Source organism: Lottia gigantea (assembly GCF_000327385.1).
Source record: "Lottia gigantea unplaced genomic scaffold LOTGIsca_82, whole genome shotgun sequence".
NCBI classification, from domain to species: Eukaryota; Metazoa; Mollusca; class Gastropoda; family Lottiidae; genus Lottia; species Lottia gigantea.
In genome coordinates this window covers 86,511-110,315 of record NW_008710725.1, presented here as the reverse complement: position 1 = coordinate 110,315, position 23,805 = coordinate 86,511, and the positions used below count along the sequence as shown (strand labels likewise).

The following is a 23,805-nucleotide window of genomic DNA, read 5'->3' as shown; positions in this document are numbered from 1 at the left end:
TGTTGGTATATGCTATGGGCTGGTATATGCTATATGTTGGTATATGCTATATGTTGATATATGCTATGTGCTGGTATATGCTATATGTTGGTATATGCTATGGGCTGGTATATGTTATATGTTGGTATATGCAATGTATTGGTATATGCTATGTGTTGGTATATGCTATGTGTTGGTATATGCTATGGGGTGGTATATGCTATATGTTGGTATATGTTATGGGGTGGTATATGCTATATGTTGGTATATGCAATGTGTTGGTATATGCTATATGTTGGTATATGCTATGTGTTGGCATATGCTATGTGCTGGTATATGCTATGTGTTGGTATATGCAATGTGTTGGTATATGCTATGTGTTGGTATATGCTATGTGCTGGTATATGCTATGTGCTGGTATATGCTATGTGTTGGTAGTGCTATGTAGTATATATATTGTTTGTATATTTCAGCAATGTTCTGGTAGTATTTTGTATAATGGTAGTGTTCTTTGTGGTGATTATTGACGCCAAACAAAGGCTACGCGTTCCCAGATTTGTGCCGCCACGGAACACAGAAGACTTTGTGAACCAAATCATACGGCATCCATTTGTGACAAAAAAAACAGTAATAAACATTTTACACCGACCTGCGCGTGAGTGCTATTTTTCATTAATCTGTTGGTCTATGCTGTATTTTTCAATTTTGTTTAGTTTTTCTTCTATTTCGAACATTCTACTCTTCCATCTAGTGTCACTGGTTTCTAAAATTCCTAAAATTTGACTTTGGCGAGCTTATTGTTACACAAATATATTAATTTATTATTAATATTAAGCTATCTCTTTTTCTGTTTTAGCATTTTGGTCGAATGCGATCTGTGCTATACTTCAAAGATACTTTCCTGGGTGGTATAGAATACGCTGTATATATAGAAGAAGTAAATAATTTTATTCCGATGATGCAGGATTATTTCTCACAAGATTAGATATATGACTGATTACCTTATATTCAGACTAGCAGTGATATGGTGGTTACTTTTAATTGATTAATTATTTATTTTCATGTGTACGAAATGTATTTGATCATATGACTCGCTTATACCGTTCATTTAGTAACGGTATGATTAACCTTGTGCATTGTTGCTAAAGGAACATGCTCCTTAACGGGTTGTGTTTACGTTGTTATTTGTGTAAACTACGATTCTTACTGATTATTATCATTTTATCTTTATATCAATAGTTTCCCTTCTTTTTTTGCCTTATTTATGGTTGTTTCTCGGTTAAGGCCCACGCTTTTCTTGTGATAATAATTCCTTAGTCAAACCAGGAAGAAACATTCTTCATTATTGTTTAGATAGTCGGAGTAAACGCCCTACTGAATCTCTTCTTAGTATCAACTATTATTAACTTGATATATACGATATTACCTCCTTTATATATTTACATGAAATCAATATAGTATTACGTTCTATATATTAAAGTCTTCTTTCGTTTTGTGATAGCCCTTCATGAAATAGAATGAATTTCTGCCTTTCTCAAATATTGTCAGGGCTGGGACATTAGCCTACTCTTAGATTTTCAACTGTCGGGGGGGTTGAGGTTGAGGTGTGTTTACGTGCACAACCTGTAGCACGGAGTGGTGCAAATCGATACTAGCAGTGTCCCTAAAACACATGAATTATTAGAAAATCTTCTTACAATGCCTTTAAGGTGGTGTCGAATTGCTTGGTATGTTTTACAACATATACGTAATTTATATAACATGGATTAAAAGAGTATAAAGTCTCTTTGTAAGACATGTTTAACTTCTTTTTGTTAACGATTACATATTTTGTCTTCTGCCTTCAATAGTGATATAAACTAAATATCATATTCGGAAAAAATTAGAAATGAACAATATTACTGAGTAACAAAAGAGTTGAAATAAGACTTCAAACTTCCCGTGTGCAGCGACTGTATCGCCTCATGTCTTATGACCAGATCATTGTTGTTGTTCCGGCTGAAGAAGGAAGAAGTGGCTGCTGAAGAAGGTTTACTGTGACTTAGCTCTTAATTCTAAAACCATTGGGAGTTGTTGATCAGTCTGTTATTATATATCGTATTGAAGAGAAGCTTAAGTCAGGATGTATCTAAAAGGGTAAGTAAAGTTTGATTGTATTAGTTTCACGTCTCGGTCCCCAACATTTCAAGGACGACGGTCCAGATATCTCAAAATTTTATGTGTTAAAAAATGATATATTATGATATGTGGTGCTAATGGTAATTGGTATTGCTATGTGTTTTTTGGTAATGCTATGTGTTTTTGGTAATGCTATGTGTGTTGGTATATGCAATGTGTTATATTTTGATAATGCTATGAGTTGGGAATGCTATATGCTATATGTTAAATGTTATGTGTCAAAAGTGAAATGTATTTTAACCGTTAAGTATTTTGTATTTTTTAGTAATGTTCTGGCAGTGCTTTGTGCAGTAGTGGTGTTTTTAGTGATGCTCGTTGCCACCAAACCTACGGAGAAAATGATTAGACTGGGGCCAGAAATGGAAAGAGAAGCCTTTGTGAAATCTATTGAATCCATACTAGAACTTGTGAAAAAAAAACAAGAAGATCTCGGAGCCAAGATGCCTGAAGATGTGGGGAAAGACCTGGTGGAAACTATTCAATACACACTAGAAATTGTGAAAAAAGAACAAGTTTCAGACAGTGCATCAATAGAAAAAAACAGATTCCAGATACCTGAACAAGCAAGAAAACCCCTTATGAAATCAATTCAGAGCACACTAGAAAATATTCAAATGGTACAAGGTGAGTAAAATTGTAGTCATACTTGGAAGAGTTTACTGTCTGCAAATTGTTTCAAATGTCAATAAATTGATGATTATTGTTACTAACATGTCTGTTTTTCTATTTCAGCTTGCAATGACTTGCTGACAGCGGTGTGTACATTTCTTGCAAGCTACTATCCTCGTCTGTATAAGATGTTTTGTGTATGTTTCAAAGTAGAAGACTGCAACTGGTCAAAAGTTTTGGACTGAAGACCGTTAATTGTATTGCTGGTGCGACATATTGATTGAGGGATACTGTAACTTACTAAATATACCAGACAAACATATATCATATCAACTTGCCATGAACTAAATGCAGTTGAAAGTTTCATTCAAGAACTTATAACAGTAAACTATTTTTTTTTTTTTTTTTTTTTTTGACAAAACAAACTTTTGTCTCAGAAACTGGATTTTTTTAGTTGAGCTAATCAGTAATAGTATTCACAGCTCACTGTCGAAATTTGAGCCTTCAAATCCATGTGTGTTCAGAATTATCTGCGTTCGAATGTTTAAATGACAACTCGTCAATTTAAGATACTCTGTGATATATAGAAATGACATATATAGAAGGTTAAGTAAATTCATAATTTGAAGTATTTTTGAAGGAATTATGTGATTTCCGTACATTTCTAGTAACTCTGAAGATTATTTACATATATTTGACTAAAATCAACCCCCAAAATGGCGCATCTGTCCCTTTAAAACACCATTAAAATAAAATGTAACTTTGTCGTATTATTTAATAAAATGAATAGAAAAAAAATGAAATTTTTAAATGTTATAGTCTGATATTGAAAGGGATGTTTTTTTTTTAACTTGAATTGAATTTTATCAGTGTCTATTTTAAAAATTACGTATGTATCTTCCTTTAAAACTCAATATTTGGATTGTCTGTCTTGACTTCCTTGTTTGATAGTGTCAAACTACCTGAGGTGAAATACCTATTTACTTGTAGCGTAAGAAACTATTTACTAACGAAATGGTCATTGGAAATGAGAAATGGGAATGTAAAGGGATTGTATCGAGGACTCTGATAGCAATTTCCAATCAGACGTCTGTGGTTCCTGCAATTCAACTTAAACCCAGTGTTTGGTGACGTTTTCTTATCCTTTGTATCAAGGACATTTATACTTCGGTTGATATGGAAAAGGCGTCTAGTCGTTCGGATGACGATTAAACCGAGGCCCATGTGCTACAGTATGTGCACGTTAAAGATCCTCGACAGTTGGAAGAGCAAGCTAATGCAGCTGCCCTGGCAAAAATTCCCTACTTGTACACTGCATGGCATTGCCCGTTTCATTAGCCCACATGGTGCAGAAAAGTAGGACGTAAAACTCCATTTATTTCATTTCATATGTCTCTTTTCAACATTCTAACCCCACACCAGTAATTAAATACTAAAGGGAGTGATATCAAAATAGCTCAATCGTACCGGCAAGATTTTTCTTTGCTGCACACTGCATGGGGTCATGACTTATTTTTTCTGGTGTTCAAGGACGCTATGACATGCTACGAATGACATTTGACGAGAATGAACTCTGCATATTTCACCTGGTACAATGTTAGAAACGACACCTGGACCCGGAAGTAGCTTCATAACCACGCCTACTAATTATCAAATTCAAATTTATTCATCAATCAGAGCACAACGTTTGACTGGCTTACTCTATGACAGTCCTATTATGTGTCGTTAAACCCGATTTGTTCCACTGGGGTTCATCCACTAATTCAATTATTTCTCATTCATTTTCAAGTCCAAAGAATAAGTATTCAAAAGTTAAACTTAAAGATATGTTCTCCCTTATTTGTTAATCAAGCGCAAACTTACAAGCATGAATGAAAAAACTTCCAAAAATATGCTACTGCTTATTTCAACCATAGATTCGCAGGGTGACAGCCAAGAAAAATTATCACACCCACCCCCACCTTCATACAATCTCAAGCACTCTCTCCACCCTTCACACTCGCAAACTTTGTCATCGTGGTTATTGCTTAAAAGAGTGTTAATAACGATTAAATATTCCATGGTCGTCATTTTCCGACTGTACGATTTTTTAATTGCGGACGAGCCAGATGCCGAATTTTTATTTTGATGAGTGTTATCAGTTGTTAAAGCCAATTTCTAGACTACCTTATTCCTTTAAGATTAATAAAAGGAGCGGCTCTTGAATTTAACATTACAATACAGTCAAATGTAAATAAATTCATAATCATGCATATTTGGCGAGCGACTTACAAGGTATTCAAAATAAAAACGAGTGGGCATTTTTAAAGAAACGTCGAGATGAAACTTACGATTAAACGAACTTAGGTCATATTTTGCTTTGTGATTGTTCCTGCGTTAAAAGGATGGTGATTTTAAAATTGCAACCAGGTAAGAATGGAATGGGAGTGGGAATGCTCAAGTTTGGTTCCAGTTGACTAAACCTCACGCTGCTAACACGTGTTTTGTATACACAATCCTCATCAGGACAGCTTGTGGTTACGGGGATTAAGTTTCTAATTGGGCTTAAAGTTATCTAATTGACTAGAGCTCATTTCATGCTACCGACACGTGTTTTGGGTACACAATCCTCATCAGAATACGGATTTTTAATATAAGACTTTAAGAGTAAAAGCAAAGCAAATAAAATCACTGAACGATTTTGAAATGAATATCAAATTGCGGAAGTGGGCTGAGGTTGTGTGAAGGTCGCATAAAAACTTAAAATGCTAAATTGAAACAGGATCTTGTGATAGTTGATACGTCAGATATTTGATCTAGCTGCTAAAATAATAATATTTTGCTCTGGAATTCATTGTCGAAATGGAATTTATACTCAAAATTAGTAAGTATTTGAATGTATGTATTTAAAAAACTGAATTAATATTCAAAGTTGATAAGTATCTTAATGTTTGTATTTAGTACAATTGTGTCTTATTAAAATACATCGTTTAATAATGCCACCGCAGGTTTCGGATATAATCCCCTCGTCAGCTGTACATCTGTTATTAAGCTTCGGATAAAATCCAATATACAAAGACTATGAGTAAATTTGTAAATTTTTTATTATTGTCTTTTCAGTTTTGTGTTTGCTTTTGATTGAGTTAACATGTCTGACGACGTCGTTAGGAGTTCTGGACGGTAAGCAGATTTTCATTTTTTCTGCGGGACAGACGGGAGGGGGGGGGGGGGGGTGTGTTTGTTGAGGAAGGAAATCTAAAAGGAATAGGTTTATGTCGCTGTCCTGGCAAAATTTCCTGCATTGACTTCTCACTCTGGGGTTACCCCTAGGGTCTCATTTTGGAATATTGAGTTTAATGTTTAATGAAGCGCTTTGTAGTCTAGCATGAAATATTTAAACAATTATAATTTAAGTTGTATTCAGTCAGACTATATTCTCAGACATGAAAAAGATTTCAGGGAAAACCGAAGAAAAAATCACGAAATAGTAAGGATTTATAGGGGGAAGAGGGTAATAGTAAGGATTTATAGGGGGAAGAGGGTAATAGTAAGGATTTATAGGGGGAAGAGGGTAATAGAAATGATTTATAGGGGGAAGAGGGTAATAGTAAGGATTTATAGGGGGAAGAGGGTAATAGTAAGGATTTATAGCGGGAACGAGGTAGTGGTAAGGATTTATAGGGGAAAGAGGGTAATAGTAAGGATTTATAGCGGGAAGGAGGTAGTGGTAAGGATTTATAGGGTGAAGAGGGTAATAGTAAGGATTTATAGAGCGAAGGAGGTAATAGTGAGGATTTACATGGGAAAGGTGTAATAGTAAGGTTTCATAGGGGGAAGGGGGTAATGGTAAGGATTTAAAGGTGAAAGGGGGTAATGGTAAGGATTTATAGGGGGAAGGGGGGTAATGGTAAGGATTTATAGGGGGAAGGGGGTAATGCAATCGATCAAGGATCCTAAAAGATGTAATATAAAGAAAATGGTTGAAAATCTCTGTATATTATATAATATACATATAAAATATGATGTAATTACTACATTACTACATGACCCTGTACATTAAATACACACACAGACTAGAAAACTACTTACAATATATCTCAATATAAAATAAATTTACACGTCTTTGTTATCAATATCTGAATAGCGAACATATTAAAAGCAATCTATTATGAATTACTTGTGCCAATAAACAGAGCACGGTTGTAATTATAATAGGCATAATAGCACACCGATTTAATATAAACTTGCATACTGCTATTGATATTCGCTTATTTCAAAGTTGTGTTCCTTAAGTTCGGTTGTGACGAAGTTACATAATGCTGGCTGGTTGACTCGTGAAAGAGATGTCATATGCAGAAGCGTGGGTCACGCCTGGCTGCCAACCTGGTCCGAAGCGTACTTACTTTATGCTTAGTTGGTTGGTAGATAACAACTTAACGTTCGCTTCCAGCGGTATCACAAACTAGATAGTTGTTGGTAGTAGTAGTAGTTGGTAGCTTGATTGGTTCAAATTGGATGATGCTGTGTTGTTTGGTTGATTTTATGCTTATAACAGATGCTTCAAATAGCCCCCAGTGACGGGGTGAGCCTCTGAAACAGGAGGTACCAAAAAGGGGCAGACCGACTAAATTTGGGGACAACTGTCAAGGATGGAATGCAAAAGCGGACGCGGAATCGGAAGGCGGACTGAAGGGTCTTGAGGGTTGTCCCCGAGAACAGTTTTGAAAAATATAACTGATTTGCTGCATTCGGACAAATATTATAGGGTAAAAAACCCGTTTTGACATGTGGTTCGGGTACAATAAGTTTTTCTGAGGGTTCCCCCTGCACCCCAATGGCGCCTCCACTGATCTGACCCCACGTATGTGACCCTTATTTTTCCAGGAGCCTCGGAGCATTACTCCTATAAATATATCCTGAACGCTGACTATCTGGAAGGGATCGTTGACGAGGCAGCTGCCAGAGAAACTGTCATTATGGCTCTGGATGAAGATCAAGTCGTGACCGGCACACTCGATGCTAGCGATAATAAAATTATCATTGAAATATCTACCTCACAGGTAAGTTTTGAGTTATTGCCCTTGAGTCAAATCAAAATATATCTTTTTATGCCTAAGGTTTTAAACACTCAAAGATATCAACGCCTGGCATTGTAGAAAAGGCGACATTTTGGCATAGAGCGAGCATTCTGTACCTTATTTTGTGCGTGTAGACTTTGAACTCGTGAGGATATCAACTTCTTGCAGTGTACAGTGGGGCATGGGTCGAATATTCAGTGCCTTATTTTGTGGCCTGTATATGCTTGTAAACTCTACCAGATACCAACGCCTGGTAGTGTACAATAGGGGACATTTTGGCAAGTATTCGCTGCCTTTTCTGTTCCTGTATTCTTTTAGACTCATGACGATATCAATATCAGTGTACAATGGAGTCAAATTTGAGAATATTGTACACTCACAAAAGGATTATACAGAGTACATTGATAGCACTTTTGTGTATCGTGGTCACTGAGAGTATCAATTTCTACCATGCCAATTTTCAATCAGACATCTGTGGTTCTTATAATTTCACTAAACCTAGGCATATAAGATAAAAATTGATGCTATCAGTGTCTCTGATATACACACACAGTTAAGAAAACCTTTAAGTCTTGACATATGAAGTATTTTACTATTTCCAGTATCGTAAAGACTATTTTAAGAGTCTCAATCGGAAGCTGAAGGAAGACAATGTAGATCTACCACCAGAGATCACGTCCATGAACAGTTCCCTGAACAACTCACTGCCACAAGAAATACAGATCCAGATCGTTCATACCCGTGCTTTCAAAGTCTCTCCTGATTTTTCTCTCCGACTGACCGGAGATCTGGGCGAATTGGAAAGGAAAGCTACAATTCAGTTTTATGTAAGGGTATAAAAATAAATATATTTAAAATAAACAATATTAGATATGTGGATTCTCTGAAAGGAAAGCCCAGTTGACAAACCCAAGTATACTTTATATGTTATCCTAAACGGATGGCTGGTTGACAAATCTAAATTACAAGTAAACATAATTAGCTATGTGGACTCTCTTAAAGGAATGGCACACCTGAATACCCAGTGACAGAGTGTCGTCAGGTGTTCCGGATTTTTCAGCATGCCCTGCTCGCTACTTACTTATATATTCCATGTATTTATTTAGTTTTATACATATAAAATTGTCCTCATTGAACACTTCTTGTAGTTGTCTGTCTTCATTGACTTATTAAGAGCAGAAAAGTATTTAAAACTTTGAATTTCCATTTCTGTTTTCAGATTATGTTGGTCAATACAACAAGCATTTCCATCGTCTCCAACCCACTTCCGTTTCTCGTTTACGTGAAGAAAACCCCGAGAAATAACGAGGAACACGGTGGCGCCATCTACGCTGGAGTGATTCTGTTGATCATCATGGCGATATCACTGCTGTTACCGTTTACGGTCCGTGCTAAACGCAGACGACGAGCAGGCAAGCCAATCTGTGGATGTGGAAGCGCTGAAGGAAATGAAGAAAGCTCTATCGAAGAAATTCAACAGAAGTCGGAACCGCAAGTATTCGACAACCCTGCAATGGTATTCGCCAACGGTCAGCAAAAAGTCCGTCGTAGTTCGTTAGCGACTTCCCATTTCCATTACGGACCAAAATGGCTGGATCCACATTACGATACTTCGGCCACAACTTACGATCCTTTAAATGGCACTGAGAAACCAAAAGTTAACGGGTCTGTATCGTTCAGTGCTCTACCAGCTGTCATTGAAAAACCTTGATTTCAACCTTGTGGTGTCTTTATTTTTATGTGTGATTTTTTTTAATTATTTTTGTTGTCTCTTTTGTATCTTTTCGTCAGTTTGTAATTAAAGCTTTATTTTCTACTCATCGAATTGTGAAATACTTAGATCGTTTATAACCATGTGAACTCTCTAAAAGGGGGGCGAGGTTTACAAAACCAAATATCAAGCTGTGGGGCGAATTGAAAAAAATATTAGCTTTGTGGAATGTCTGCTAAGTCAATTAGATGGACTCTCTGAAATAAATTCCAATATAGAGGCGCTCGATTGGTGGTGTCTGAACAGGTACCGTTTGTTCCGAGTCCAGGCGGATTCTCTAAAACCCGGACGAGTAGAGCTGATCAATCGAGCACCATCATTGTAAACAAGAATGAAGTGTGTAAACGTGGACGCTTTTTCCTTCATAGTGAAGTAAGAATTAGTAAAATCTGTTTTTTCAGCAACGCAAAATGGTTCTTCTGAAGAATAGGTAAGTTCTAATTATTGAAGTTTGTTCTCAATATTGATTTAACGATTTTTATCGGTCAGGGATGCTGAGTTTATAAACCTACTGCCAGACGACACGTTCATATTTAATCCTTCAGCGACATTTATTTGTTTGTTCATATTTGTGAAATATCAACTTCTACACGGAACTTTACTCTTATTTATAAACCTACACGGAATTCAGGGTCGGGGTAGTGTCAGTTTTGGGATATTGGTGTGTGTGGGGGGGGGGGATGAAATAGGGATGCCTCGGTCACAAAAGCGAAATATTGTAATTTAGGGTGCTCTTTTGATGGTGGACTCATCCCCCACCCCCCTTTCTTAGCCTGCGTCCAATGGCTCAACTACAATTGGGACTGATTAAACCAAATCAACTGACCCCCAGTCCTGCGCCCCACCCCAAGCGAAAATGCAAGAGAATATATATTAAAATTCACAGAGGAGGGTCCCCAACCCACTCAAGTCCTCGTCAATTTCATCACAAAAAGGGTAATTCCCTATCTATAAGTTCTTTAATCGCTGTGTGTGTTTGTTATGCTTCTATGCTTTTTCACCATCTTGGGTGGTAAAAGGATCCTCGAAACCTAAATTGTTATCCATGTAAAATCATTCTCAGGAGGTTTGGCCAGGGACCATCTGGTAGACAGGATCCTTCAGGTTCTAATTTGTTACCCTCGTATTCTAGAAAATTTAAGTTATTTTGTCTGTCAAACCATTACCAAGAGGTTTGACCAAGGACCAGAATCTTTGTTGTTATCCTTGGGAAATGATAGAAAATGGGCAAGCCCAAGACCCAGCTGGTGGACAGGATTCTTCAGATCCTAAGTGGTTATCCTATAAAATTATTGTCTCAAGGTTATTTTCGTTTCGTTTATTTATTTTTTAGGTCTTGAGAAAACTTGTTTACCGTAACTAATAATATGAAGTTTGAAACTGCCGAATCAATGGTAATTTTTAAACGACTCGTGATTTTTTGATGAATCATAGCAAGCACTTGTTACTTTTTTATACTTCGTTTCTGGTCTTTTCTTCCGTTAGTCATTATTTACGTAATTGCATACTTGTTACGGTTGGTTTGCTTTGCTTACACTTGCAACGCCCGAATTTAATTTGCTTTAGTATGGAAATATTTGCTATAACAATAGTGCAAGCAGACTTATAAACCAAGGCCTCAATTGGTACAGGCCGTGTTCATTACATTTATTTCGTGAAACTGCGTTTTCCGTGTTTGAGGATTTTTCAGCCAAGTTTTCCCCCTCCGATCGGATCTACTTTACATCCCTTTTTAAATAAGGTATCCAATCCGTTTAAGAGATAAACAAGATACTACATTATCTACTTTATTTATATTTATAAGTACAACTAGTAGGTGTATAGATCACAAAATGTCAATAAAACACAGTCATGACGTCATATACACCCATCCTAGTATACAGTCTGTACTTTACCATTTTTAATTGTTGTTCTAGTTTTCATTTATAAACTTGATTCATAATTATTGTTACCGTCATCTAAATGATGCTTTTTCAGCATATGAAACTACGTATGGTTCTTACATGGAAATAACACACGAACACGAACGCCCGAATTTAATTTGCTTTAGTATGGAAATATTTGCTATAACAATAGTGCAAGCAGACTTATAAACCAAGGCCTCAATTGGTACAGGCCGTGTTCATTACATTTATTTCGTGAAACTGCGTTTTCCGTGTTTGAGGATTTTTCAGCCAAGTTTTCCCCCTCCGATCGGATCTACTTTACATCCCTTTTTAAATAAGGTATCCAATCCGTTTAAGAGATAAACAAGATACTACATTATCTACTTTATTTATATTTATAAGTACAACTAGTAGGTGTATAGATCACAAAATGTCAATAAAACACAGTCATGACGTCATATACACCCATCCTAGTATACAGTCTGTACTTTACCATTTTTAATTGTTGTTGTAGTTTTCATTTATAAACTTGATTCATAATTATTGTTACCGTCATCTAAATGATGCTTTTTCAGCATATGAAACTACGTATGGTTCTTACATGGAAATAACACACGAACGTAGTTAACAGCCATTTTGAATCTCTTCCTCGACTTAATAAGTCGAATTCAAATCACATTGAAATCTTTTTCTAATTCTTAAAATGTTATTGAAAGCTAATTTGAAATGTTATAGTTTTTCTAAACATTCGACTTATTAAGTCGAGGTAGTGAATCAAAATGGTTGATAACTACATTCGTTAATGCCGCTGTCCTGGCAAAATTTCCCTCACTGCACCCTGCACGGCGTTGCCCGTCTTCATTAGCCCACATTTCATTTCAACTACGTTCGTGTGTGTTATTTCTATGTAAGAACTATACTTAGTTTCTTGTGGCTTTTCCAGTTGATATTCCCTTTAAAATGATATATATTTCATCTATTAGCTGATATTGCCCCCGTTAAAGTGACTCCTTTTTAAGGGATATAGTTATCTCAATACGATCTCTGTTAGCTGATAGAGTTTCATTTCAGCTATACATGTCCCTTTTCAGAGTGAGAATCTGGCACTCTGATCATCGGCAATTAAATCATTCTATTGAAAGTGACGAGCTGATAGTTCAATTGCAGCTATACATATAACTTCCCAAATTAAGAATCAGACACCCTGTTCGTTGGCAATAACATGAAAACGTTCAGACTGAAGTGAGGGCTTCCGATGGAGCTGTTGTCAGTATGTATACTCAGAGTTCTCACTTCTACATATCTTTCTGGCTCCCCATCAAGTCTAAATTATAATAAAACATCGCGCACATCGCAAGAAATATTTAGCACTTTCTACTGCATAGTCATTACAGTCGTTCTTCAGTACGCTTTCCATTAGGATGTAGCTGTCCGTTGGTCATGTTATTATTATGATGGTGGTGATGATGATGCGATTGCGGTGGCAGGTGTGCGTCAGAGTAATGTGGATCCAACCATTTCGGTTGGAAGTGAAAGTCTGAAACGGAACGCACCATGTGTTGTTGAAACGACTCGTGTCCAGGCTCTATGGTGGAACTGCGTCTCGAGAAATTTTTTCCATCGTCAAATATCATAGCAGCATTGTCTTTTCCAGCGAGCTTTTCTTTCTGGATATCTTCAGGAGATTTCGCGCTGCCGAATCCGCAGATCGGTTTACCGGCACGTCGTCGACGTTTAGCACGTACGGTGAACGGAACTAGTAATGCGATGGCCACAATGATTAGCACAATGATACCGGCGTAGATGGCAGCACCATGCTCCTCTAGGCTAACTGGTCGCTGTTTCACGAACACCATAAATGGTAGCGGGTTTGATACGATTTCAGCACTGGTAACATTGGCCAATAAAACCTGGAAGCAGAAAAACAAACAATAAGATTGATGTTGCGTTTAGGTTTTTCAGCATCATCTTCCGACTGTCAGAATAAAAGGGATAAGGGTTTGTCTCTATATTTTGCGGCCGTTTCGGCTGTGGTGGACAACGCCATGTAGTGTAGGGCATTAATTTTACTCTTAGTTGAGTTCCAACTCTTACGGGATAGTTAACGTGTACAGTCTGTAGTTTAAGAAGCCCCGGTGTATTACCCCATCTAAACGACGAGATACTTTTTCCATTTCAGCTTCTCCGAATGCAACACTGCTTGTAAATTCTGACCGTTTCAACTCGAAATTTGTAGGAATCGAACCCTAAAACGCTAGGTTCGAGAGCATCCACCTTCACATAAGGCCAAATCGAATCGATAAATTTTTAAGAATTCTGATAACTTACATAAAACTGAATGACTGTTTTCTTTCTGAGTTCATCCAAATCTTCACTCAGTCGGAGAGAAAAATCTGGGAAAACTTTAAAAGCTGTGGTGTGAATTATTTCAATTTTGATATCTTTTGGCAGGGAATTCTTCGCAGATGAGTTCATGCTCCTGAATTCTGGAGTGTAATCAATCTTGTCGTTCTCTATATCCAGACCAAGCCTGTCAAAATATTCTTTACGATACTGGAATAAAACAGAAAGCATTGATAGTTTCCATAAGCTATCTGATAACATTGTAGAAATGAAATGAATGGAGTTTTACGTCCTACTTATCTGCACCTTAGCCTATAGGCTAATGAGGGCAATACCGTGCAGTGTGCAATGAGTGAAATTTTTCCAGGACAGTGACATTCGCCTACTCTTTTTCGATTGCCAACGGATCTTTAACATGTACAGCCTGTAACACAAAGGGTCTCGGTTCATTGTCCTATCCGAACGACTGCACGCGTTTTCCATGTCAGTCCCTCCGGCCTGCCTGACTGACAGAGTTGATAAATCCACACAACTAAGGGGCCTAAATAACCGTAGACTTACCGCGGTTGTGGATATTTCAATAAAAATATGTTCTTCACTGGCTTTCAATTCGCCAGACGGTGTGCGTTCCGGGTCTAGAACGTGGACGTAGGTGTTATCATCTGCGCCTTCGTCTACCATTCCTTCTAAATTATCGGCAGTAAGAATAAACTTATACGAGTAATATTTGGACGCAGCTGTAAAACAACAATACGATAAGATACAATGGAATGGAGATTTACGTCGATTAAGTGAAAATTGTTCATTGAATTGACTGATGATGAGTTCAAAATCATGAACGCGTGTTGAAAGGATAATATGATTGAAATGGTGACAGATTGGACAAATATTTGTACTGCATAACGCATAAAGGATTGAAAAGGATAACAACTACGATTCTAGTGGATATTGTCTACCAGCTGGTTCTTGGCCAAATATCTTGACAATGATAACAACTAAGGTTCTCAAGGATCCTTTCTACCAGCTGGTCCTTGGTCAAACTTCTTTGGAATGATTTAACAAGCATAACAACTTCGGTCACAAGGATCCTGTCTACCAGCTTGTCCATAGCCAAATCTCTTGGTTATGATTTTACAAGGACAACAACTAAGGTTATGGAGAATCCTTTCTATCAGTTGTCCTTTGACAAACATCTTAGCGATGGTCCTCGACCAAATTTCGACTTTTGTATGTCCGAAGTGTCCTAATATTGATGCCAGTAAACGATACGTACCATCTAGGATGCCGAGTGCCGACGCCAGGCACAAAATTTGTATCAACAACAGGTTCATCACTGAAAATAGACAAATTAAAGGCGTTCACAATACAACTCAAAGATGTCTGGATATTATGGCATACACATAGAGGGTTCTAGCTGTCCACAAGCCCAAAAGCCATCCTGTTATAAAATGCCCGCCCCTCCATTGAAGCCATTATTTCTATCTGGTGTAGTTTATAAGTCTTGGGAGCGGTGACCGCAATGTAAGCATGACAGCTTGTCGGTTTAAAAATGTTCTAGAATTCCCTTTCGTAACATTTATCAAATTTAGCTTACTGGTTATAATTTCGACAAACTGAATATAATTGAGTTTTACGTCCTAGCTTATTGTTAGCCCCTTACCACCTACTTCAATTTTGATATGAACTTAATTTAACTAAATCGTAAATTATTAAAAAAAAATAATTAAAAAACAAGGAAGGAAAGATAAGACAAATATAATCCGGTCTCGTGTTTATAAAATCCTGAACGAAACAGGATCCTGTCAAACAGATCCTTAAAATCCCTATTATAGCCTCATTGTTTCATTTCGATAACAATAGGATGTGGGGGTAGAGTAGGCCCTCTTATCGTATCAGATCCCAACCCGAATATTCCAGCTTATGAGATGAAATATTGCCATTAAAGAGACAAGTTCGACATCCGTTTGGCCAATCGTACCGTACATTTTGGCTAAGCTAATCAGTAATAGTGTTCACAGCTCACTGTTGAAATTTGAGCCTTCAAATCTACGTGTGTCAAGAATTATCTGCGTTAACTCTTGTACTATATAGAAAAGACATATAGAAATAGAAAGTGAAATTCCTTGTTTCATGTTATTTTAAAGAATTATTTTCATACATTTCTTGTTTTTCTGAAGACTTTTTACATATATTCAAGACTCAAATCAACACACGAAAAAGGCGAAGCTATCCCTTTAAGACATTCCTTCCAGAGAGTCCATATAGCTAATAATGTTAATTTTTTATTTAGGTTTATCAACTCTGCAGTCCTTTCAGAGAGTCCACAAGTATTTTTTATCACTATCAAATGGATTATTCAAGTCACTCAATATTGAAATTCTGCTAGAAATACGATTGGTTGAAAAAACAAATTTTTTACATTCTGGGATCATATGGTTGATGAATATTCATAGAAAATCTTTATGTGGTTTTCATTGGTCACCATAAACCGCATTCTGTTCTTTGTTCGATTTGATTCATTCCGCCTGCGTCTGCTTTGAATTGAAATAAGTTTTTTTTTAATATGTCATGGCCAAATATTTTTTAGTAAATTTGCACCTTTCTTGAGAAACGGGTGTTTGTGTTATAACACACCAGTTCTTTTGAAAAATGAACACAATGTTTGATAATCGCATATTCAAAATCCGAACCTTAATAAAAACCTTGTTCATAGAAAACTACAGTCATTCAGTACAACACCAACCACCTTCAAGCTATAACGAACTACGCCTTATACCTTGACTGCAAAAGTCACCTTTATTGTATCATATAATGCAGCCATTTCAATGTGAGGCTATTACTAACAACGTCTTATACATCTTCACAATGTCAAGCTATTACAATTTTCTTGATGTCAAGCTATAACGAACTACGTTTAATACCTTGACTGCAATAGTCACCTTCCTTGTTTCACAGAAGTTTGTTAATGCAGCGAATTCATTGGATGATACGCTAGAGAATACAGCCAATCATAGCCCACGATTACATGCACAGCCAAATTTATAATAGTCTTTCTGTTGAAGGCTCTGATTGGCTGTATTCGCTAGCGTACAATCCAATCAAATCGCTTAATTTACAAATACATACATACACAACATTCGTTTCAGAGAGTCCACGTAGTTAAAAATGTTTATTTGATATATAGGTTTGTCAACTCAGCATCCCTTTCAGAGAGTCCACATAGCTAATAATGTTTATTTAGTATTAAGGTTTATCAACTCAGCATCCCTTTCAGAGAGTCCACATAGCTAATAATGTTTATGTGGTATTTAGGTTTGTAAACTCAGCATACCTTTCAGAGAGTCCACATAGCTAACGGTGTTTATTTTGTATTTAGGTTTATCAACTCAGTATCCCTTTCAGAGAGTCCACATAGCTAATGATGTATAATACGAAGTTCGTACTAGCTTGAAGCCGTGTCCATGTGGAAATAACGATGATTGAAACTACCCAAGAAATCAATAGAACAAGGTAACTCCTTTCAATTTAATGATCAACCCCTCCCTTCTCCGAAATCTAATATTGTTAGCCCTAGGGGTACTAGTATGCTCCTTTTACCTCTGGTGGTACATTCGAAAAATAGAAAGGGTAACCGGTAAGCTTTTGAGACGAATTTATCCTTGAATACAAAGAAAATGTAAATCGAATTTCTCTCTGTCGACCGTGTCCAAATTTTACGGTCGAGACTCAACCATTTTAACAGGAAATATCAGTGAGGGAAATACGTTTATATAAAACTGTCCGATGCGGCGTGCGTTTTGCGGGTGGGGTATGGGGTGTGGGGTGCGGTGTGGGAATTATCGATACAATAGAAAAAAACTAAAAGCGAATCCTGTCCGAACCCGTATGACTCGTGTATTTTCAACTATATCTATAATCTTACACCGTAACTTGTCTTCGGATCACTATATATATATATATACCACTTTTCATGTTTATTATGAAATCGTCCATGTGACTTTGATAAAAAAAACTATAGTCAGGGTTCAACCCTCTAATGTAAATACATGAAGATATACTCAAATAGGTGCATTCAGTTAATACAGTTACATAAATGGCAACGAAAATAACTGAAAACCACTGAAAATATGAATTGAAAATTAGGTTTCGGCTTACTTTAATCGAACGCTAGTGCAAGATAATAAAAATAAAATTTAAAACATTGTGGTTAATAAAATTTATACGATATACCTACCTACAAGCGTTAATACTAATAAAGAAATTATAAACCTACCAAAACGTGTCATTACGTATCCGTCGTTTAGAATGAATGAATGAACCTTTTAGGTCAATACCCCCTAAAAGAATCAAATATTCGTTCACTTCAAAGTGTCGAAAACGAATTAAATTTTAATAGTCACATAAAATTCTGATCTTAAATTGCAGAGAATATTCAGTCCGTCTGATTGACTTAACGAGATTTTTAAAGTTTATTGATACGGTATTACCATAGTTACCGTATTAAACAACGTTATTTAAATAATATTGTTGAATATTCATGAGATGACGCGTTATAAGCGCCTGAGAAAATTGCGCTCTATAAAGTCGTACATTATTAAAGGGGTGTATCCGGTTAATTTTAGTTTAAAAACCTTGAGAAATTTTGGCTCCACATTCCTTGATATAAAAGGGATATATCCACGTATTTTATTCTGTGTTGGGGCGGATTGTATATAATTTTTGAAATATTTGAACGCTATTACAATTCAATATTAGTTTTCAACAGCACTTTTCAAATTTCAAGTCTTAGTTTTCTAATTTTCCCTGTGGAAATGAATTTTGCCTAGAAGTCCAAATTTTCTATACAAATCTAGGAATTGTAGACAACTGTTTGATGAAACTTTCCCTTGATGTTAGTGTAATGTTTACTCTATCTCGTCATTTTCTCATTTTCATCTCTCCGTATCTCTGTTTAAGAGTAAAAGCGATTAATCTAATATTGACGGATACTACCTCTTTAATATCGTCTTTATTAGTCAAGTGTTAACTCTAAGTCGTCATACTTTGTCGGTAGATGTTTTCTATGATATATTAATTCCGGGTTAAAATACTTACATCTTTACACTAACTCATATAGTCGCACCTTTTATAACTCGAGTAACGTATTGGGGGAAATAGTTTACATCGCAAGGCAATGTCTTATCGCGATTACTGAAAGGTGTGTTAGCCAGTCTTTGTGTCTGGCCCTTGATCCAATCAGTCAGCAGAAATGATAACTCTATGTATGAGGATCGTGTTTCTGTGTTTCTGACACACGTGTTGTATCAGCAGCATGAAAAGAGCCTTAAAACTAAATTGTAAAGTTAACCTCCATTTCAGAAACTATTTGCCCTGATGAAGATTGTGTATCCGAAACACATGACGATTATGCGATAAGCTCTACAGTTCCTATATTGGAAAGTTAATTTTCATTTCTAAAACTAACTGTCCTGATGAGCTTTGCTTATCTGAAACACGTGTTTGCAACGTGATATGAGCTATAGTCAATTATGTTAGCCCTACATAGAATTTTTTTTTTAAACGAACTGTCCCGATGAGGATGTTATATCCAAGACAGACGTAAAATGAGCTCCAATCATTTAAAGGCTGTGTATTCAGTAGTTAGTCTCACCAGCTTACAGAATGCATACTAAATTGTTAATTGGCTGACGAATTGTAAATCCTACCAAGGTCAAGTAACCTCGTTACTAAGCCGGATTTTAAAATAATTGTTAAAATGTCACTAAGTGAGTAACTAGTTATTTTTACTACTCATCAAAAATGTTGGTCATGATTTGGGAATAATTGCGGAAACTCTTTTGTTGAACAATGACATTGCATTTGTTAATTCGCACCATATGATGTAAAATTCGGAACTCCGTTTCATTTCATTAGTCCAATAAGATACAGAACAGTAGGATATAAAATTCCATTTCATTTCATTAGTCCAATAAGGTACAGAACAGTGGGATATAAAACTCCATTTCATTTCATTAGTCCAATAAGGTACAGAACAGTGGGATATAAAACTCCATTTCATTTCATTAGTCCAATAAGGAACAGAACAGTAGGATATAAAACTCTATTTCATTTCATTAGTCCAATAAGATACAAAACAGTAGGATATAAAACTCTATTTCATTTCATTAGTTCAATAAGGTACAGAACAGAAGGATATAAAACTCCATTTCATTTCATTAGTTCAATAAGATACAGAACAGTAGGATATAAAACTCTATTTCATTTCATTAGTCCAATAAGATACAAAACAGTGGGATATAAAACTCTATTTCATTCCATTAGTCCAATAAGGCACAGAACAGTAGGATATAAAACTCTGTTTCATTTCATTAGTCCAATAAGGAACAGAACAGTAGGATATAAAATTCCATTTCATTTCATTAATCCAATAAGATACAGAACAGTAGGATATAAAACTACATTTCATTTCATTAGTCCAATAAGATATAGAACAGTAGGATATAAAACTCTATTTCATTCCATTAGTTCAATAAGATAGAGAACAGTAGGATATAAAACTCTATTTCATTCCATTAGTCCAATAAGGAACAGAACAGTAGGATATAAAACTCTATTTCATTCCATTAGTCCAATAAGGAACAGAACAGTAGGATATAAAACTCTATTTCATTCCATTAGTTCAATAAGATACAGAACAGTAGGATATAAAACTCTATTTCATTCCATTAGTTCAATAAGATAGAGAACAGTAGGATATAAAACTCTATTTCATTCCATTAGTCCAATAAGATACAGAACAGTAGGATATAAAACTCTATTTCATTCCATTAGTTCAATAAGATAGAGAACAGTAGGATATAAAACTCTATTTCATTCCATTAGTTCAATAAGATACAGAACAGTAGGATATAAAACTCTATTTCATTCCATTAGTTCAATAAGATAGAGAACAGTAGGATATAAAACTCTATTTCATTTCATTAGCCCAACAAGATACAGAACAGTAGGATATAAAACTCTATTTCATTTCATTAGTTCAATAAGATACAGAACAGTGGAATATAAAACTCCATTTCATTTCATTAGCCCAACAAGATACAGAACAGTAGGATATAAAATTTCGAATAAATCCAATTGCATGTTGACAGTAGCATGTATATTGAAGGGATATTCATGTCTCCCGAATCGAATTTCTAGGACCTATTACACTAAATGGGTTGGTGTATGGCGGTGGTCCCCGCCCATCCTCTCCCCTCAAGTATATTAATTTACATCTTATATGTTTAAACTGACGTGAACTAGTTGAGTTTTAATTAGTGCATATTGTAGTCCGAAACTAGATGATACTCATTGTACGTGCAGGGAAACAACGCCATATTAGATATGAATTATCAGCTTTTGGAAACAAATAACGTCATGTACAATAAGGGAAATTTTGCTATGACTGTATGAGAACGGCATTAGCCCACTCTTTGTTTCTGATTTCTAACTGTCGCGAGATTTTTAACGTGCACAGCCTGTAGCACACAAAAGCACCGAACGACTAGACGTTTTTACCATCTATCAAACCATCCAATTGATCTAGACCCTATACTACAAACTTCTACGACTAACAACAACTACCTTGTCATCTACCAAACAACCACCAAGATGCCGAACTGCATAACTGCCATGGAGAAACATGGTTGACAAACTAGAGACAAGGGACTGGGTTTCGGACTAGAAGAACTGTTATCATGTTTTAGTCAAAGATCAATAAGTAACACAGGTTTGTTGTAAAAAACAACACGAACATCTCGACTTTGATTTTGGTTTTCGACACCAACGGCGTTTTACGAGGGAGGCTTTTCATCATTGAGTTCTAAAAAATACCTGAAATGATATGAACTCCCTAACTTTGATACGCTTTATATACTTTTCTAAGGGGTGTCCATCTTTAGCCCCACCCCGACCCTCCTCCAAGCCCCCTACTCTGAATTTTTTCATCCTCCAGTTTTGAAATGACTGATGCTGTGAGGTCCGACACAAATTTTTGTTGTCGTAATTTTAGCATAGCAGTTTTTTAGGAGTGTTTGAGCAACGGCAATGGAATGCAGTTCTCCAGATGTTGCTATCGAACAATGAACAATGTCATACAGTGGACAATGAAGAAAATGATAAAAATCTGGGACTGAATTTTGTGAAGTTTTGAAAACATCGAGAAATTTCAAGAAGTTCTACCTTAAATCTGGGAAAAATGAAAAATGTTTAAAAGTCATAAAATAAATTTAAAATACCTTATAATAAAATTGCTCCAAACAATTTACAATTATCCAAAAAAATCAAATCCAATTCCTACTTCAGCTAAACTGTATCCTCGACACCTGCTTTCGTTATTACAGTTACGTCTTTGATAACTCCACTCACTTAAAATTCCTTAACCCTCCGTCGCTGGTCTAGTGAACAGTTATTGAATTATGATCAGTGAGGGCTAGTGATCTGCGTGAAGAGATCACCTTGTTTTAAATGACAGGTGTAATACAGTGGTCGCTAGATTACTTCTCATAATATTTATTTAATTGACTCGAGGCACGAAACATTACCAAATCGTAATGACGTGTGCTTCTCTCGTAATTACATATAGACCTAAATGGTTACCTTGACTCACCCCTCATAAAGCCGGGGCAATAAACCAAGGCCTGTGTGCTACAGGCTGTGCATGTTAAAAATTCCTCGACAGTTCAAAATCGAAAAGGAGAAAGCTAATGCCGATGTCCTAGCAAAATTTTCCTTAACCTGTCTTCATTAGCCCATATGGTGCAACGTGGGGTATGGAGTGCAACGCGTTTTGAAAAAATTTTTCTGCAACAATAGACCGCCCCCCCCCCTCTCCCTTTTTAAGTAACGAACATTATTTCTTTGTTATTTTTTTATTACTTTTTTTTAATTTTGTAACATTTGTTTTGATTTCGAAATCGTTTTCTCACAGAGTTAACGCCTCAAACGTTTTTTTAATTGAAGACGAACTTTATTTGATTCAAACTAACACTTATGTGAACTATTAGATAAAGTCAATTTTTTAATTAAATCCACTCCAAAAGTTGATGTAAATGGAAATAAATTTGATTAAGTTCGCTCTATCAACATTTTATAGAAGTTGAATTGACATAGATGGTGGAAATTCAAATACGAAGGCTTATAGAAATTATATTTTTTTATTACAAAACCTTCATTTCATTTCATTTAGGCCAATAAGGCAATACATGACTACAGACTTGATTGTTTGGAAGGGGGGAGGAGGGGGGGAGTAATATATCTGATGAGACAATGGTGAAAGGCAATATATGACTACATGTCGTAGCTAGACTTGATTGTACAGATGGGCGAGTAATATATCTGGAGGGGCAAGTAGTATATCTGGAGGGACAAGTAATATATCTGGAGGGGCGTATGGTGGTTAGTTGCAGTTATGGAATTGGTCGGTTTTCAGAATTTTTTTTAGGGAGGCAATCATTTTTTTAGGAGGGTGGGTGGGGGGATGTGGATTGCTCCTTTGTCCCTTGTAGGTAGCTACAATGGAAAAAACTAAGCGAACAAACGAGTAGAGCTCATCCCATAGCTTACTATAACCACTAGCTACGTGTATCGGATATAAAATCCCCATCAGGACAGTTGGGATCATTTTACATAAATATAGTGTCTTGAGCAGCATAAAAAGTGAGCAATAGGTAGAAATCTACACCCCACCCCTTCTTCATCTCGTGTATCGACTTCCTAGATGTAGATATGGTCATATCTATTTCAATAATCACCAGGATAACTCTCGCTAATTAATCGGAGCTAATTAAAATGACTAATGATTTAAATAATTAATTAATATTTGATTGATTGCTAGTAAAAAATAACAGGTTACACCTTCAAAACATAAGTTTTTAACCATATGTTACTTAAGAAATGTTAGAATTGTACTTCCTGCTGTTCTGATTGTGACGGTGGTAATTCC

At 36.1% G+C, this 23,805-nt stretch overlaps 3 protein-coding genes across 3 annotated transcripts; 2 read left to right on the top strand and 1 right to left on the bottom strand.

Annotated features, from left to right (window-relative positions):
- The first annotated feature begins 1,970 nt into the window (after window positions 1-1,970).
- On the top strand, window positions 1,971-3,556 carry LOTGIDRAFT_236469 (hypothetical protein). Its single transcript, XM_009067389.1, has 3 exons — window positions 1,971-2,115; window positions 2,423-2,781; window positions 2,890-3,556. Exons 1-3 carry the CDS (start codon window positions 2,102-2,104, stop codon window positions 3,009-3,011), a joined length of 495 nt encoding a protein of 164 aa, XP_009065637.1. The 5' UTR covers window positions 1,971-2,101; the 3' UTR covers window positions 3,012-3,556.
- Window positions 3,557-5,539: 1,983 nt separating this feature from the next.
- Window positions 5,540-9,642, top strand: LOTGIDRAFT_236468 (hypothetical protein). Its single transcript, XM_009067388.1, has 5 exons — window positions 5,540-5,629; window positions 5,866-5,925; window positions 7,630-7,805; window positions 8,426-8,650; window positions 9,043-9,642. Exons 1-5 carry the CDS (start codon window positions 5,608-5,610, stop codon window positions 9,532-9,534), a joined length of 975 nt encoding a protein of 324 aa, XP_009065636.1. The 5' UTR covers window positions 5,540-5,607; the 3' UTR covers window positions 9,535-9,642.
- Window positions 9,643-12,868: 3,226 nt separating this feature from the next.
- LOTGIDRAFT_236467 (hypothetical protein) lies at window positions 12,869-18,234 on the bottom strand (the record flags this gene model as incomplete). The annotated part of the gene is made up of 5 exons (XM_009067387.1): window positions 18,097-18,234; window positions 15,097-15,156; window positions 14,385-14,560; window positions 13,809-14,033; window positions 12,869-13,390 (listed from the first exon to the last, which is right to left on the bottom strand). Exons 1-5 carry the CDS (start codon window positions 18,107-18,109, stop codon window positions 12,869-12,871), a joined length of 996 nt encoding a protein of 331 aa, XP_009065635.1. The 5' UTR covers window positions 18,110-18,234.
- Window positions 18,235-23,805: the final 5,571 nt, after the last annotated feature.

Bases quoted from the DNA above. Each gene is read 5' to 3' on its own strand.
- LOTGIDRAFT_236469 (XM_009067389.1), top strand. The intron at 2,782-2,889 runs GTGAGTAAAATT...TTTCTATTTCAG, and splicing joins AAATATTCAAATGGTACAAG to CTTGCAATGACTTGCTGACA.
- LOTGIDRAFT_236468 (XM_009067388.1), top strand. From the start codon at position 5,608: ATGGAATTTATACTCAAAATTA. The intron at 5,630-5,865 runs GTAAGTATTTGA...TTGTCTTTTCAG, and splicing joins GGAATTTATACTCAAAATTA to TTTTGTGTTTGCTTTTGATT. The intron at 8,651-9,042 runs GTAAGGGTATAA...TTCTGTTTTCAG, and splicing joins AAGCTACAATTCAGTTTTAT to ATTATGTTGGTCAATACAAC.